This window comes from Carassius carassius, chromosome 25, assembly GCF_963082965.1.
Source record: "Carassius carassius chromosome 25, fCarCar2.1, whole genome shotgun sequence".
Taxonomy (NCBI): Eukaryota; Metazoa; Chordata; class Actinopteri; order Cypriniformes; family Cyprinidae; genus Carassius; species Carassius carassius.
The window spans coordinates 13,291,714-13,310,973 of NC_081779.1; the positions used below are offsets into that span (position 1 = coordinate 13,291,714).

Here is a 19,260-nt window from a genome sequence, read left to right on the forward strand (position 1 = left end):
ACGGAATGTACCATCATGACTACAAACCCCAGCAGGATAATTAATAAACCAATACAGCATACTAAAAACCCTGCACATCTCCCAGACTCCACATTATGGTTCTTCTGCCATCTTGTGGACAGTAAACTGGAGAGCACATGAATGCAGCCTTCAGCAACTGAGCATTCATCTCTGTCTTTGAAGCACACTTGTGTTTATTTGAGATTCTTCACAGCAGAATTTGGATTTGCCTGTTGCATCCTTGATTCTGTTATTTTCTGTTTATTGCTGAAGCTGCTTTAAAACCATCTATATTGTATAAAGACTGCATAAAGCACTATACAAGTAAAGGTTAGAGCATTCTGCAAGAGTGTGTGATGTGCATGCAGAGTAAAATAAACTTGTTAGACGCATGGGTTCAGTTCAGTAAGCTCAGTATAATAAAATGGCACAAACATTACATAACTGTAATACACATTCTTCAGTTCAGCGTTACAGTCTATCCCTGTAGAATATCACTAGCCCTGAATAAAGGTACAGATTTAAATTATAATCCAAATCATTGAGATATGATGTCAAAGGTAAAATACAGTGTAAAATGCAGGAATCAATATAATAATCATAATAATAAAAACAGTTTTGCTTCTCATTTTAAAAGACAGCTCTGAATGATTTTTTTTTTCTGAATGTCAATACCGTGTCTTTAAAACCACAATAAAGCCCACTATTATACAACATAATTACTCTCCAATATGATAATACAAGATTGTTAGCTTCAAAGTAAAACTTAAAAGTTAAACAAAAAAGGATTATTATAAAACAATAACACGACTAGCTAAGAGAACACGGCATAGAGAAACAAATGTAAGACGATAAACACATTTTAAGGCACATCCTGTTCAGCTGTGCATTGAGATGTATACACTGATATTTCAAGACTTCATTTTTGGCATTCAATTTACTTTTGCCAGACAAAAGAAGAAATACTGAATTGTTACATTCAAATATACACATTCAGAAGCTGAATCACATGTTAAAAAAGGGTTCGTGTAGCCATGCTTTTGAGCTTTCTCTGATTGGAGTTTCGGCCTGTATATCACATTAATCAGAAAACATACAACAAATTTAAAAAAAAAATCTCAGTTATCCAGGTCACTGTTGAATGTCTTGTAGAGATTTTCTGTTCCACCTGTATATCAGAGCAAAATGTTCTCTTTGCTAGAATAACTTCATTAGAAATGACTTGAATAGTCTACAAGTGACAGAACATACAAATACAGTGGTGGATATATTAATATGATTGAATAGGTAACTAATTGCTACTGCTTAACGGAGAGATTAAGTATTAATATGCTGTATTAATATGCGCTGTTGTATTTTAAGTTAAAAGAACCAATATTAACATTGATCAATGGATTAGTTCAGACTTAAGTGACCCAATCTTGCAGTTTGAGAGCAGTATCTTGGAAAGTTTCTTTTTAGTTTGAAGCGCTCAAGTTAAAGCACAGAATGAGGAATTGCACTAAAGCATGCTCATTTGGAGCTTGTGATTGCAGGGCCATCAGTTTATGAAGGTATTGTGACAGAAAGTGAAGGCAACTGCATCTTTCCTGAAGGATATATTGCGCTAATGCCCTTAGGTGTATATGCATCTATCATAGGTTTTCTCCAGGCTGGTATTGGGGTTCAGTAGCAGTAAAGTAGTCCTCCAGGAAGCCCTGGAGGTACTCAAAGGTGTGCCTCTCGTCAGGATCCTTCCGCCAGCACTGCAGCATCAACTCATGCAGAGATGCTGGACAGCCCTGCGGAACCGGCATTCGATATCCACGCTCCACCTGCTCCAGAACCTCTCTGTTGTTCATCCCTATGCAAATTAATATACAGAGAAAAAAAAATAAACACATTTGTACTGCAACAGGTGATCCACATGGCTCTTTCCATTAATACGATAAAAAGACCATAAAATAAACCTTTTTTTAATATTTATTATGATTTAACAAATTAAAGTGCTTTCAAACAAATTATGTGCTTAACCTTCGTAAAATATAGACTGTTGATCACTAAAGGTTGAACTAAATAATAGCGAGGACACACCTGGGTAAGGCACTCGGCCCTTGGTGATGAGCTCAGTCAACAGGATCCCAAAAGACCACACATCTGATTTGATGGTAAATTTACCATAAAGAGCAGCCTCTGGGGCAGTCCACTTTATCGGAAACTTTGCTCCTATAATACGATAATCAAGACAATGAGTTCAGCACCTTTAATAATGATTTATAAGAATTACAGATCTAATAGAAAGTGCTGAACTGAAGTACTGAGAAACAGCAGCCCAAAATAGAGTAATGAAAGATGAAAACTATAGTGCTGTAAAATTAAAATGAGAACAAAATGAACTGGAATGAAATTGAGTAGAGGCAAAGGAAGAGATAAATAACATTTTATAGTATTAAACAAAAGAGGTAGTAGATTAAGTAGATTAAGATCAAGTTTGGGTCACAGATTGTGAATGACCTTGTCTAGCTGTGTACTCATTGTCCTCGATGAGTCTGGCCAGCCCAAAGTCTGCAATCTTACAGACCAGACCGTCTCCAACCAGGATATTGGCAGCTCGCAGGTCTCTGTGGATGTAGTTCATCCGTTCAATATAGGCCATGCCTGCAGCAATCTAGAAGAAATAAAAGCACTTTCATCACAATACTAAGAAGGGAGATTGATATTAGTTTGAATAAAGACATGCTCTCAAGATGCTTCTTAGAGCTTATCTGAAGGATTGGCACAAGTGTCTGATTTCTTCTATAGTTCAAAGATTTAAGGGTGAATGACCCTGTGCAGAATGGCTGTGTAATGTAATGTAGTTCTCTTATAACCGGTTGTGTACATTTTATACTAATATAAATCCTGCAGGTTGAATCTTTAACCAGTGCAGGATCTGAAGATCTACTGTGGCCTTGATCCTGATATATTACCATTTCTAGAGATGGGAATGATTCTGGATATGCTGAATATTTTTTGATTCACTAAAAACCATGGACTGAAGAGTCATTCATTAGAGAATCGCAGTACACTGTTCGAGCTGTTTGTTTTTTAGAAATACTTAGAAATATGTACATCCCTTTGTATTGTATTTTACAGTATTTTTATTTTTTTGGTTCACTAGACAGAACACCAGCTCATAAGATTGAGTTGTTCAGGTATTGTTCTAAACAAGAAATGTTCCTTGGCTCTGACCTAAACCATTTAATGTTTCTGGAGGATTGTCCCAGTAATGGATAATAAAAGTTTGCTAGATATTTTTTGACTTAGAAGCTTTACCTGGGCTGCCATATCCACAAGTTGAGGCAATTTTAGATTTCTGCCATCTCCATCTTTCAAGAAGTCCAACAAGCTTCCTAAATCACCGAACAATCGAGACAAAAATTTATACATTCCTTTATATTAATTATTTAAATTATTTTTGTAATATTTATATAAATAAAAACACATTATTTTTCAATAATTTGGAGTCGGCAAGTTTTTTTTTAAAGAAACGAAAACATTTATTTAGCAAGGATTCATTAAATTGATCATAAGTGACAGTAAAGAAAAAACATTTTTAATTGATTTTTCTATCAATCAAATGATCCCGAAAAAAAAAATCTTGAAAACCAAATCAGAATATTAGCATTACTTCTGAAGGATCACGTGGCAATGAAGACTGGAGCAAAGGCTGCTGAAAATTCACCTTTGCCATCCCAGGCATAAATTACATTTTTATATTGAAATATTTTCAAATAGATAATAGACAATAATGTTTCACAAAATAAATGACTGTTTTTGCTGTTTAATAAAGTAAATGCAGCCTATGTGAGCATAAGGGACTTCTTTCACAAAAAAATGTACCAACCACAAACAGACAACATTCTCATTATTGTCCATACCTTGAGTCATGAACTCAGTGATGATGTAGATGGGCTCCTCAGACACCACGGCATACAGCTGTACCAGTTTATCATGACGGAGCCGCTTCATGATCTGGGCCTCATCCAGGAAGGCCTCTGGAGACATGGTGCCTGGCTTCAGGGTCTTCACAGCAACTTTAGTTGTGCCATTCCACATGCCTATCCACAGATACGGTGTCAGACACAGTCGGAAGAGCCATTTGAACGTGGCAAAGTTTAAGGGATGAAAGAAGGAGATAAATAGAAACATGGAATATGGCCACACACCAAAGCAACAGGAAGCTAGGATTGCTGCAGACAACACAATACTCGGCTCCTGGGAAAAAGCTGAACTTTGATTTTTTTTTATTTATGCGACTGTGCTGTTGCATTTTTAATGTCACAATGAACATCGACACAGTGCTAAAATGCTATTAAGGTTTAGCTGACGCAGTGCTATATTGGCGATTAGCTGAAAGTTCAGATCCATAGACTGCTGCTTGGCAAAGCAGGGTCAAACACAGCATTTGTGCTTTAAGCATTTGGGATGTTCAGCCCACAAAAGGACACGTTTTCATATTCCCTTTCATTATGACGACACTGACCAAATTTGAGAAAAAATGGAGACAATCATGGATTGAAACAGACATAGGAAAACATGCTAAAGTCGCAAAGAAGGCTGGTGCATCTTTTGGAAATATTGGCTGCAACATTAGCAAATGCTGACATGGACATCCACACTGGGTATCATTGTATCCCTCTCACCCATCCAGACGTCGCCAAAACAACCCTGACCCAACTTCCTGTTGAGCTTCAATGTATCCCGGGCGATCTCCCAGGCATCCCGTCCTAAACCCATTGTTTGGGGCGTGGCATTTGGACAGGCTTTAGTCAAGTAGCAACATAAACCATCATTACTACCTGTTGAGGGTGTTGAAAGAGAGAAAGAGGGGCATGCAATGTTAGAAGGACCAGAAGGAGAGAACAAAAACAGCACAGCCTTTACATTATTTCCCTGACCTCCATTCTTTCATCTTCATCGCCTTGCAAAATACTTTTCACAGTTTACTACAATGGAAGTCTTCCAAAACATTTTAATTGTAAAATTATTAGAATTCTTTTTTTTGTTTACAGAAATACACAGATGACAGTTGCCTTATACTGAGAGAATAATTTTTACTTTTTGTTTTACCCTCTTGTGACTTTCTTTCTTCTGTGGAACATAACAGAAGACATTTTAATTATGATTATTCTTTTTTTGTTCATACCAATCCATACAAGTCAAAAGTAACCAAAACTTTTGTGTTTCACAGGAGAAATAAAGGTGACATGATGGCAAGTAAATGATGACAGAATTTTACTTTTTGCATGAATTCTCTGTTTAAGAGATTTAATATAATTGCAAGGCTTTGTACCACAGGCAGGATGGGCAAGGTGTGCAAGATTTGTTCCCTCCTTCCTGCAACATGTTCCCATGCTTTTTGTGGTTCCTACCCATCCACACTTCACCAAACTGGCCATTGCCCAGTTTTTTAATGAGCTGAAGTGACTCCCTGGGAATCTCCCAGACATCCTTAGTCTTCACTGACAGGTCAGCCAGCTTTGGCATGCCCCGCCTACAGCTGCCAATCAAACGGCAGCACAGCCCTGCCGCACGCTCTAAAGAACAGAGTAAGGAAAAAGAAGGACAGATAGAAAACGAGGAGACAGAAATGCAAAGAAGACACAAAAAGCAGACTATATAAAACAAATATTTACAAAACACAAAATGCTGCCCAGATCAAATCAAATTAGCACTCACAAGCAAACATTTGCATGAAAAACCGGAATGATACATATTCACTCAGCAGAGGGAGACAGAGATCACTGATAGTCTTTAGCATGACGGATATCACCACTGTTGCTGTGTCTAGTCATGCTAAAGGATGTTAAATTTTATGTATTATTTTATAGTAAGAATTACAATTCTATAAAATATAATAATAATAGTAATTATTATTATAGTATAAAGACACAAAGTAAACACTGATTGTGTTAACATAAATTTGCGGTGGTGTTTTTATGGTCTCACACTACACTACTGTTCGAAAGTTTGGTTCAGTTAAATTTTATTACGTCTTTGAAAGATGTCTCACCAAGGCTGCATTTATCTGATCACAAATACAGTGAAACAGTAATATTGTAAAATATTATTATAGAATAGATATTAACATGAAATTTCTTCCTCCAGTGTTCCTTCCTCGTTCCTTCCCCATTCTAACATTCTAATTTGCTGCTCAAGAAACAGCAATATATTTTTTCACAATTATCTGATGAACAGAAATTTCAAAAGAACATCATTTATCTGAAATATCAATGTATTTGCTGTAACTTTAGTTAAATCCAGTGTGTCTTACTGACCACAAACTTTCGAACGGTAGTGTACATCAGTGTACGCTAGTGTTCAGTCTAACTTAATAGCTAGCGATCAGCACTACTCCATTTCAAATAAACCATCACTCTGGTAAAATTTTATTAGTAAACGTGTGGAATTACATGTTTAGATTAGTACAAACTAATAAAAAATATTTAGAACTTAAAACTGAAAGTAACTGTTCTACGGTAATGGTTTGCCTCGTATTAGGGCTGGTAGGTGGCCCTATTTTAGTTTTACTGATGAAGTGGTCTATCTGAGAAGAACCTACTTATATTCATGAGAATATATGTGCATGTGGGGGTGTGTGACCAAATAGATTCAACAATAACAGTCAAACAGGAAGCCCGATAGCACCAGAGCGACAGGTTGAGTAACAGAACTGATAAAAATGATGCACTCGGACAAAGCAGAGAAGTCATTTGAGCGACAAAAGAGGAAATGAAGATGAAAAAGATAAACTGACCTGCTGATAACTTTATTCACAGTAAATATTAACACGTCACATAAAAAGCCAATAAACAATGCTTCGTTCTGAAGAAATTCTTCAATATAGACAAAACCTATATATTAAAAAAAAAAAGTTTAAAATGTACTGTCATGCATTTGTAATGTTAAGGGAGAGGTTTACATGTATTGCACTGACCTGTATAATGCACCACCAGCTCCGGGACGGTATCAAACTGTGTCCTTGTTGTGATGTAATAACCACCATTGTCCAGCTTCCTAATTTTATAGTGCTTGACATGATCGCCCTTTGCATCATCCCAGTCTCTGATAGACAAAGAGTATGCTCCTAAAGAGAGGTGAAAAGATGCTCTCAAATGTTTGAATTTGTTGGTGAGACAAATTCAATGTATTTAAAACCAATTTAATTAATACAAATTTCCAGAAAGAATGAATGAATGAATCACTTTTTAGTCAGCACCAAACAACTGCAATGGCATTTAGTTATTGTTGTGTCATCTTGTTTAAATTTCTGGTTCAGGGCTTCTATTAGAAGTGCAGAACCTCCATTATTGTACAGTAATGAGCACCATAATTGTACTGGATCGCAACAGCTTTTCTTTTTTCTTTTTTTCAGCTTTCCTTGCATGTTCCCTATTGTTGCACGGAATGGCACTGTAAGAGAAATTCTGTATACTAGATGTTTTTCTACACACTAATTGTAGGCTATCAATTTTAATTCATGGGATTAATTAAATATATTTAACAGTTCATTTTAAAACACTGTTGACACCTTCATTTGCTGATCAAAAGCTGGGGTTGGCAAGTTCATTTTTTTTAAGATTGCTTTTGAAAGAAGTCTCTCATGCTCACTAAGGCTGCATTTATTTTATCAATAATACAGTAAAAACAGCAACACTGTGAAACATTATTACAGCTTAATACAGCGGTTTTCTATTTAAATATAGTTTTAAGTTATTAATTATAGTAAATATATTAAATTATTTGATGAATGTAAAGTAAAAAAAAAACATTTATTTGAAATAGAAATCTTTTGCAACAGTAAAAACCTGTACTGTTACTTTTGATCAATTTAAAATATCCTTGCTGAATAAAATTATGTATACTAACCCCAATCTTTTGAACAGTAGCATTTAAGCACATATATTTTCCATTTACACAAACTGCTGAATCCAAAAATTGCACAAATATTTTTTCTTTCCTTAAAAAATGAATAAAATGTTAGCTACAAAAAAATTCGATTAATCACAATACTAAATAATATTACATATATGATTTGATTTCAGAGGCTCTACAGAGCACAAAATGTAAATACACAGTACAAGTCAAATGTTTTTTTTAAGATCAAGAGGTTTTTTAAAGAATTATATTCTGCTCAGCAAGCCTGCATTTATTTAATCCAAAATACAGCAAAATCAGTAATATTGTGAAATATTTTTACTATTAAAAAAACTGCTTTCTATTTGAATATATTTTAAAATGTAATCTTGCAATTACAAAGCTGCATTTTCAGCATCATTACTCCAGTCTTCAGTGTCACATGTTCCTTCAGAAATCATTCTTATATTCAGATTTGCTGCTCAAAAAACATTTTCATATCATTATTGTAATCATATTATTATTATTATGTTGAAAACAGCAGAGTATAATTTTTTCAGGTTTCTTTGCTGAATAGAAAGTTCAGAAGAACAGCATTTATTTGAAATACAAATATTTTGTACCATTATAAATGTTATGATAACATCACTTTTGATTAATTCAAAGCATCCTTGCTAAATAAAAGTATTAATTTCTATCATGTCTGTGTATAATTTAAGAAAAGCATTTTATTTCAGATAAATGCTGATCTTTGGATCTTTCTATTCATCAAAGAATCCTAAAAAAATACTCAACTGTTTTCAATATTAATAATAGCAACAATAATAATAAATGTTTTCGGAGCAGCAAATCAGAATATTAGAATGATTTCTGAAGGACCATGTGACACTGAAGACTGGATAATGGCTGCTGAAAATTCAGCTTTAAAATCACAGGAATAAATAACATTTTAAAAATATATTCAAAAAGAAAGCAGTTCTTTTAAATAGTACAAATATTTCACAATATTACTGCTTTTGCAGGCTTGGGTGAGCCAAAGAGAAGTCTTTAAAAAAACATTACAAATCTTACTGTTCAAAAAACGTTTCACTGGTAGCGTATATACTGATAAATTAATTTTAAAATCATTAACCTTTTGTTGTCTCGCTCTCTCGTATTAAGAATGTCCCTCTAGGATTGTTCTCTGCTAACAACTGTCGTTCTGCATCCTTCCGGCCCATCTTCCCAAAATACCACCTGCATGGACAAACACCAACAATGTACTTTAAAGCTTGCATATAATGTAATTGCTGAAATGGCATGTTCACATGTAACTCACTCCTCAGCTTGTATGGAGTCCACAGGGGCCACATAGTTACTAGGAATGTACCCAGACTTCCCTGTGTCTAGAGAACGAGCCTCCCACCAGTCACCCTCGCTGTGGAGGGAAAGGGGACAGAGAAAGACATATCAAAAAGTGGTATAAACAGATGAGGAAAAAGGAACTGAGACAGAAAGAGGGACAAGGAGAACAACAGACAGAGAAGTAAGATAAAAAAGGAAGATACGCCTGGTATTTGTGGTTTTAAAACACTGTGAATCTTATTAGAACCGTCCTGCTTTGAACTCACGTATTGTTGATAATATGGAACTTTTCTCCTTTCTGGAAGCTCAGGTCATCCTCTGTACGGGCATCATAGTCATAAAGAGCTATAAAGAGCGTTACACCACCCCCTGAACAAACATGCAAAAAATATCTGGTTTCAGTAAGGGAAGTAAACAACACTGAAAATCACATCTCAGCACACACTTTTACACACCTGTGATAGGGGCTGGGCGGGACGGGTTGAGAGTGGATGAGGGAACAGAGTTTGGAAAATCATTAAAGTTTGGGATCAACCCAGTGCTAAAAGTGGGATCGACGATGTAACGGGAGGGTTCTGATGCCTGGGTCCCAAAGCCTGTGTCACACGAGTTGGAATTTGACACAGCTTTACTGGCCTTCCTCTGCTTACAGCAAATACAGCCCATAATATTCAATATTTTTTAAAGCACACAGCTCATCACCCTGGAAACAGAGGTTCTTCCCACAGAAACAAGATAAAGAGGAAATAATTAGGTACAGTAGTATTGAGTAAGTTACTTGATATTTAATGCAATGACATTGTTTTTAAGGTATGGCTTAAGTTAGGATTGCACAATAAAAAAAAATCGAATTGTGATTTTTCTGATAACAATTTTGATTGCGATTAAAAATGTGATTTAAAAAAGCTCCAAGTTTGCTGTGCTTGTTTGTAAGGCTGCATAATTTGACTTAAAACGTTGTGATTACATATCAATAGTAATAATAATAATAACAACTAAATACAAACATAAATAAGTTAAATAAGCATTAAACATTTATTACTATTGTAATACTATAACATTTCACTGTTAAATAAAAAAAAATATTTTAAATAATAATAATGATTTCCATAATAAAATTTAAAATTTAAATACTTATATTTATGGCTGTCTTAATTTCTTTGCTTTCAAACGTTCTTTCAAACCATCAAGCTTTTATTAGCTTTTAAACCACAGGGAGATCTTAAAGCAGGGGTGTCAAATTCAGTTCCTGGAGGGCCGGATGCAACAGTTTAGATGCAACCCTTATTAAACACACCTGATCCAGCTAATCAAGTCCTTCAGGCTTATTTGAAAGCTACATGGTTTGTGTGTTGGAACAGGGTTGGAACTAAATTCTGCAGGGCTGCGGCCCTCCGGGAACTGAGATTGAGCCCACTGCTTTAAAGCTTCTCCTTTGTTGACAATAGCTGATTTATAAGCACTTTTCATAAGTTTAGGAAGATGGTTTGTGCATGCTGTGTTGCCAAAAAGCATGATTTTAGTTATTGATCGTGAAGCCCTAGCCCTAGTGTTCAATTTGATTTTGGGGTCTCTGTATGATAATGATGTAGTTTGTCAATGTTGAGAAGCTTTTCTACTGTTTCTCTCAGCTGTCGCTGTGTAAATGTAATGAATGAACTATGGTAGTGTATATAATTAGATTCGGCTCTCACCAGATCCTCACATCAGCTTTCCATACACACCATCTTCCTGGGAAGAAAGAGAAAGAAGGAGAGAGCAAGAAAACAAAAGACACAATGCATTTAAAATGACTTTATGTTTAATTTAACACATTCAATTAAAAAGTGTTACTTCCTCTTTCTTTCCCGTCTAGAGAAAGGGAAGTTCTCTGTTAAAATTCCCCTTGAAAATGTACGTGTGTGTGCAATGTCCACTCTTTCATTGTATAAAGCTGTTTCTATCTGACTGACCATCATTGGATCAACAGGATGCCAGTTTTGCGAGCGTTTCCTGTCCCCCCCACTAAAGCCTCCCTCTCATTTCCTGCTGAGAGGGGAGAGGGTCCAGCTGCGAAGGGGCAACACATTAACAACACATAACACTCCACCCCTCATACAATCTGCCCAATCCATGCTTTTCTCTCTACCTCATGAAAATATACCAAACTTACTCTAAGATACACATAAACATCCCATCAGACATAATGCTTAACAAATCAACAATCACAAGCTTTCTTTTCAATAGCTGTGTATCATTTTTGCTGGAGAAAACAATACAGAACTGTTCACCACCCACGCTTATTGTTTCCATTTTTATCATGTCTCTTCAAGAATTTCCCATGATTCCACAAGCCTGTTGTCCCATTCATATCTTCAGCCTATCTATATGCAGAATTACAATTAGGGCTGCACAATTTATTTAATTTCTAATCGTGATTACAATTATGAATGCCACAATTACGTTCAAAGCGGTACTTAAGGGTTTTCACCATTATTTAAATTTTAGTTTTAGTATAACATTATAATACCATTCATATTTTTACTTTTTTTATAATTTAAAGAAAAAAACAATCTGACATTTGAGGCGTAATATTATAGAAAAGCACTAAAAGTTTTTCTTTGTTTATTTTCATATATAAAAATAAGGCAAGCAGTTGCATCGAACAATGGTATAAATATCATTCAAATTTAAATTGTGATAATCATAATTAATAATCGCAATTACAATTTCAAGGGAGTAATTGACAATTATGATTTTTTTCATAATTGTGCAGCCCTAATTACAATTAATAAACTATTAAGTAATGGTAAAGAACACATCAAATAAAAACAACGGCTTGTGTTCATATCTTATTTTCTGTTCAGATAATCATGTGTAATTCGATCTGCACTGATAGTCTAGGAATTGAAAAGGTGAGTAATGAAAAAGTCCTGACCGATTTTGAAATATTAAATGCTTGTTGGAAAGGACTGAACAAATAACGGCCTCATTAGACAGCTGACCACAAAAAAGACTACCTGTTGACAAGTGAATTAAAGCAAATGAGTATGTGTGTAAGCAATGAAAACCAGCTCCTGTTTATAGAGTTTTCTTTAGGTTTTAACAACTGGAAATACAGGGAGAGAAACGATTTTGCAATCAAGCTTAAATAGTGCATAAAAACCAGCTTTCCACTAGTACATAGGATATCTTTGTACCTAAAATGTACCCCTTAAAGTCGTAAAGAAATACTTAGAGTATTACTACTCTAAGGTACTAATATACCCATTTTAGGGGTAGATAAAGTACAGAATTGTTCCCTTAAGGCTACTACCCCTGTGTCAAGCTGTTGTACCCCTGAAGGTACAATTTCAGCACATTCATTTTTTTCTGACAGCATACAACTCTGAGTATTAGTGGTATCTGTTTGCCACAGTAGCTAGGTGAATGTTTAAGAGAACCCATTGTCTTACTGAAGCATTTCTCTCTTCACCACTACATCTCAAACAGTATAGTACTTGTGCTTATATGTTGCGGGTGCATAATAACAGATGAGAAGGATGCAATATGCTCTCCAAAGGCAAAGACAAGCCGCGACATAATGCACAATAATAAGTGCTAGATGGAGCATGAACAGATGCAAATTGTGCCATCAATAAGTTAGTGAGATTTTTATTCCAATTGGAAACTGCATTATAGGTCACATGAACCATACCTAGGTTTTACAATCATCACTTTTTTAACAAACTGAAATGTAAAGTCAAATGGACATGGGTCTGCACTGAAAGCTCTAGTGTGAAGCTGGCCTTCATTGCAAACTTTGCTATCTTCTGAGCCCAGATGTTGTTGAGATCTCTTCTAAATGAATACACATTAGATTACTGGGGTCTTTTTCTCAGGAGAAATATCTGAGAAGCAGTAGACCTTAACTTTCTCTCTGTTTGATCTTAGATCAGTGTAGGAGAAACAATCTAGATAAAAAAAAAAGAGGAAGCCAAATGACATTTCTTCTCTTGTTGTATTATTCACTCTTTTCAATGGAAGCCATTTTAACAGAAGTGAAGAGATGAGTTTACTTTCAGTGTTTAAATATATTCTATACCAGAGAACACAGACGCCACACTTTTTTCTAAAAGAGGTTTAACACATGCATTAGCACTATCAGTCACAACGCAAACTAAAAAAAAAAAAAAAAAGTAATGTGATAAAGTCTCGTTATCCAACAACAAATAGAAATAGAAAATAGAAAACTATAAAATATAATTGGAAGGTTATGAAAACTTAATGTAAAAGTACCCTAGGCTGCACACTAGCAATCGATATGTGTCAAAATGTCATAGTGCTCTCACATTCTCACCAACTGTCGCATTTACAGCTGTGTCGATAAGAGGAAGTTGCATTTGAGGGTTTGAGGGCTTACCAACAGCAAATGCAGAAGACCATCTAGTTTGTAAGCAAAACACCTAATCAGATCACAACTGAAACGAACCTCATGAACATGTATTCAGGTTGTGTAATGAGTGTTGCATCATCTTTCTAGATGGATCATTGACGATTAAAATGTCTCCATGATCTGCTTTTGAAGAAATATCGTAGTAACGTGCTACAGCGACATTCTATCAGTCGCAGTTCTGGCGCCTCTGTCTCAATATACTGTGTAACGCGACATACATTCACATCGAATGTTAATGCAGAAGTGGAGTTACTCTCAGGGTCACTGTATTTATTTGTAAGCACAAAAGTACATTCTTTGCATGTGCTTTAAAGCCTTGCGTGTCAAACATTTCATTCACATGCTGTTCTGACATGTGCTTTTTCTGAGTGTGTACACCTGATTACTAGAATAAGTTATCTTTCATATCTGATAGCGCTAGCTCAAAAGGTTTACACAACCACAGTTAATTATGTCTAAAGGAAAGTAAACAGGTGAGAGAAAATTGGATGCGTGCCTGTATATTAGATACGTTTAGGTCTTAAAATGACCTCAGACTAATAGCACTAAACACGCTGCCACATGTCATTAAAGGGATAGTTCAGCCAAAAAATTTAATTCTGTCATTATTTACACACTCATGTTGTCCCAAACCTGTCTTAATTTCTTGTGCTGAACACAATAGAAGATATATTGAAAAATGTTGGTAACAAAACATTTTATTGCTCGTTCCCACTTTGATAGTAGGAAAAAAAACTATGGAAGTAACTGGGGACTGGCAACAGTGTGGTTACCCACATTCTTCAAAACAACTTAAACAGAAAAAAGAAACTCATTCAGGTTTAAAACAAGTTTTTGGGTGAACAATCACAATATTAATAATACATACAACAAAACACAGAGAAAAATCACTCACTGCTCTTGACTGAAAAACTTTTGCTTTAATAAGAATCAATGTGTAATTTTTACAGTGAAGTATATATAATGTTTTATTTTTATATTTGTTCATTCAGTTTCTTGAGTGCTACTGCTAAATACACCTGCTGTACCTGAAAAATAAAGTAGTTATTATCTTGTATTTATAATGTGTATCTTTGTTTATATTTTTAATAACAAAGATAAAATAATGACAATTTATCTTTGCCCACTTTGGCCTAAATATCTGCCATTCTTTTTAATTTTATATTTTGTTACCTTGTAAGGCTTTGTTTTTAAAATAGGGAAATTAGTTTGGCTGTACTGCCCAGACAACTTGCAAAATAGTAAAACCAACATGACAAAGAATCGTGAATTGTCATTTTCCTAAAAATCTATAAATAAATAATAAATAAACAAATAAATACAAAATAATATATATATATATATATAAATTGTGATATGATATTTTTGCCCTTACTACAGGCCGATAGATTACTTTGATTATAGCTGCATGGGAAAGTGGAAGGAAGACGGTGAGAAACTGCGGCTGGACAAAGATGTTCAGCAATTATGGAGACTACTGTAAATTATGCTATTCATCAGTTTCCATCCCCTCACACTTACACATTGCAACATACTGGAAGAAATCTCATTCAAACACTTGGACACACCTTTCCTTTGACATTTTTAGTGGATAAGATTACTCTGTGCTTTCTCTTTCTTAATTAATTTCTTATCAAAGTAAAACAAAATGTAAGTGCACATGTTACTGCCGGACCAAGTGTATAATATATGAGTAACACACAAGTTAACACACTAACAGCTGATTTTACAAATTATTTATTTATTAATAACAGTCGATATAGGATGTTTAACTGAACATGCTCATTTCCTCAGTTAATACATTCTGATTTCATTTGCCGTTAAACACACCCTTAAAGTTAATCATTAAACTAATAATGTAATAACAATGTTAAATGTAACCTTTTGCAGATTTCAACATGAATATCCAGTTTTCATGCTGTACATTATAAACTTTGTAATGTCTGATTTCACTTGTAGCATTAAAAATGTTTTGTGCCCTTGGGGGATGGTACATATGTATGTGGAGGAATGAACAAATATATGCGTGTGTATATAAAGGTGTATTTATTTATATTGGTGTATATGTGTTAATATAGATGTGCATGTGCAAGTATACAAATGTACACGCTGTAGCATATGTTTGATACATATATGTTAAAGGTATGATGTTTTTCTATCCCTTCCTTTTAAAATTGTTCTATATTTATTGTAAATCTTGTAAATTAAACTAATAAAAATAATAAAAAAAAATTTTGAGCTCAATTTATTTAGACAATATAACAAATTATCAACCATTCAACATCTGTTTCTGCAAAGAATAAATAAATAAATTACTGGCATACTGGAAAAACTATTTTGTTTTTAATTCTTTGCAATGTAACAGGTATAGGCTAGGTTATACGGTGTGTACATCTTCATTTTTGACTCTATTTTTCCGCTTTTTTGAGTCCTCATTCTTCACAGAATTGTCTCTACAAAAGCAGATACTAAACAATTACTAGACTAAATTTCAAGACAACTTACACATGCAACCAAAACATGTAATACAAAATGTGGCTAAATACACATAAACACATGTATAAACTATAAACATACATTCAATTCTGTAGAGTTTTATTCTGAAAAGAGTGACCACTAAAATTCATGGGCCTGAGACAACATCTTAATTGTTGGGCCCCCCTCTTTTTTAGGCCCAACAAGTAGACTACATCTTACATGATGACAGGGTCCAGGACAGGACAACACCACAGGTTGCCCAACACAACAGGCTTTAGCATCCTTTTTTTTTCTTACAGCTCCTTCATTCTTTGATTTCCATTTTCCCCACTTCTCCTACTCTGATAGGACACCGGGAAACAATTTGTCACACTGCAATCCACTCTCGCTCTCTCTCTCACACACACATACACACTCATATACACAAAAACGTTGGACACTCTCTGAACTAATAAACAAGAAACATACATACAGTGCATGCAAGTAGACAAATATGAGCCTCTAGACAAACCTATACATTAGACAGACACACACATACAAGACCAAAATTAGATAACAGAGAGATAAAGCGGTAATGAGGGCGAGAGAAGGAGGACAATAGCAAAGTGTGTCCTGGGAACAGTAAGTCAGGTGTCACAAACACAGCTACTTCCTTTTTCCACATGATGTCAATTTCCTCCAAAGTGAGATTCCACGAACAGCCAGTATTCTAGCCTTGATGCATATGAAAAACAAAATGTGCATACTTTTTTCTGAAAACTCAGTCGCTTCTTTCTAATGAATCCAGTTGTGGCCTTCCAATTTACTACTTAAAAGGAAGGTTTTGAAATTCACCTGATTGAACTGAATTAATGTCAGACAGACCCTAACAGACAAGAAACTTTTGCATGCAATGTAATTAATTTAGCAAAGTTTATTTATCTTTTTCTTATAATCGTCCTGCATGAAAACAACAGGTGACGCGAAAGTACTGAGCTCTTCACAAAAGTGCTTAAATGTGTATCAGACTTAACTTAGTTTTGCCATCTTGCATTTTGGCCAGTTTTACCGGACAGCCGCACCCACTTCCTCCAATAGCGCCAGAAGTGAGCAGCCAGGAAGTGACCTTGTACAGAACAGGAAGTGATGAAGCCTGAGGCCTAATCTAGACCTAGAGACATTCCATTCTGTTTTTCATTCTAGGATAAACTCACTGCTATTTGATTTAATTAACCAAACCAATGATGATTTTAAATGACAGTTACACTGGTTACGAAAGGAGTTCAACAGCAAAAGCGCTCAAGATTCACATCAATCCAGTCTTTCCTTTGCTATTTTTCTTTAGATTGCCAAACTGGAGAGGGAGGTGCTTGATGTAGTCCTCAACACACACCAAAATTAAAGAAATGAACCATTGAATCAAAATGACAAAAACAGTATAACAAACTCTCTATGAGAAAAGACTAATACAAGACAATTAGGCAGAAAAGCAGCCAATATGCACAGATAAACAGCACATGCATCAAGACATAACGCCAGAGACTGAAGCTCTGAAACCACAGCAGCAAACTTCTCATTTTTCTGTTCTCATTATCTTGCATCTTATTTAGTTCATTCACACAGTTTTAGTCATATACAAATTGGTTGCTTAACGCAAACAGCAAAAGGTGAGTAAAGACCGCAGTGCACTGCAAAGAAAATTCAGTGCACCTGCTGCCGAATCCTTTGCTCCTACAACTCAATTAAAGGTTTCAGATCACCTCAGCGCTCACTTTCACCTCTCACAATGTCTCGACCGTTTTTATACAGTCTTATGGCCTTCTTTACCTCTCGGTTGTGTAGACAGAGTAGTCAACAGACTCCATAAAGGAACTAACAACTTCCACCATCTAAACCAATTTAACCATTCACTGCACGTTTGAAAATCATTTAGTATAATATCATTTAGTATAATATATATATATACAAACACCAATTAAACAACTGAAAGCTTAAACGCATCACTAAACAAAGCATTTATTCCCGTTTTCACTCACATCTGTGAGTAAAGGATGTCACAAAACAAGTTAATTTCTCATAGACCCTCTTATATGAACCTGCCACTGACATTTGGTACTTGAGTAAAAATATTGTTTTTATTCATATCAACTTCTTATTAAAAAGTAACTGTTAGTAGGTAAAACGCGTAAGCAAGAGTAAATCATTCCTACCTTTATGAATTTCTAACAGTGACAGAGGTGGTTCAGGCAGGACAGTGTGAATTGAAATGAACAACAGACAGACGCAAGTGTCCGTGCGGCGCTCAGCCGGCCGCCGATGCGCTCGCTCGAGTCGCGCGCTGTGGTGTCCGGAAGGGCTGAATTCCGCGCGCACTCCGCGCCAGGCGACGCGCTCCTCCTCTCTGCTCAGAGCTGCACAGTTCTAAATATTTAAGTTATTTCCGGGAAATTATTTTTGTTTGCTAAATGCTTCAAACGGTAGTGAGGTTTTACCACCTTAACATTTCGGTCATGAGTCATGACTTGACTCATATCAACAACTGCAATAATATTTTAGTCCGTTTTATGGAGGCTACTAACACCAGCTGGCATTTTCTTATTAAAAAACAAACGCTAATTAACTGCAGCAAACATATTAATGCGATAAAATATTCAGACTTTATACTATCAGGTACCCACTCGAGCTGGTTTGGAAGCACATTACTACCGGAAACCATTACTTGGTCGTTACTAACCCCTGGTGGCTGTCTGGTGGGAGTGCAGTTCTGCCTGGCTCCAGGGAATGGAGATATATTCAGGGACTGAAAAATACCTGTTTTGGCACGACCAGGGTTCAAAATATTACATTAAACTCAAAATATGCTCAATGTCCGGAAGTGCTTAATTTTAAGAAAATTATGTTGTCATTTAAGCAATTGTTTTCTATTAATTTACCTTTTTTTCCCTATTTTTTATTTTTTTGCAAATTCAACTTGTCAAATGTGTAAATAGTGTAAAAGATTTTACTTGTGTGAAGTTTTACATTAGATAAAATAAAGACAATATGTTTACAATTGAAAAAATCCAATAATGTTATTATAAGCCATTTTTATGATAATTTTATATTATATATTAGTTAATCAAGCATATTTTGGGGCTCATAAAAACATGCCTTTATTGCTTAAAAAA

General features: G+C 35.2%; 1 protein-coding gene across 4 annotated transcripts; it reads right to left on the reverse strand.

The window, feature by feature from the left end:
- Positions 1-396: 396 nt before the first annotated feature.
- LOC132104227 (proto-oncogene tyrosine-protein kinase Yrk-like) lies at positions 397-18,487 on the reverse strand. Of its 4 annotated transcripts, XM_059509538.1 has the most exons (14): positions 18,304-18,487; positions 10,917-10,953; positions 9,678-9,940; positions 9,489-9,591; positions 9,197-9,295; positions 9,011-9,114; positions 6,959-7,108; positions 5,394-5,558; positions 4,665-4,820; positions 3,900-4,079; positions 3,295-3,371; positions 2,494-2,647; positions 2,074-2,205; positions 397-1,843 (listed from the first exon to the last, which is right to left on the reverse strand). In XM_059509538.1, exons 3-14 carry the CDS (start codon positions 9,886-9,888, stop codon positions 1,635-1,637), a joined length of 1,740 nt encoding a protein of 579 aa, XP_059365521.1. In that variant the 5' UTR covers positions 9,889-9,940; positions 10,917-10,953; positions 18,304-18,487; the 3' UTR covers positions 397-1,634. The 4 variants fall into 4 exon arrangements, with proteins under 4 accessions (XP_059365521.1, XP_059365519.1, XP_059365518.1 ...); XM_059509536.1 differs by lacking the exon at positions 4,665-4,820 and having other exon boundaries at positions 10,917-10,949; positions 18,304-18,486; XM_059509535.1 differs by lacking the exon at positions 4,665-4,820 and having other exon boundaries at positions 18,304-18,485.
- Between the last annotated feature and the right edge of the window lie 773 nt (positions 18,488-19,260).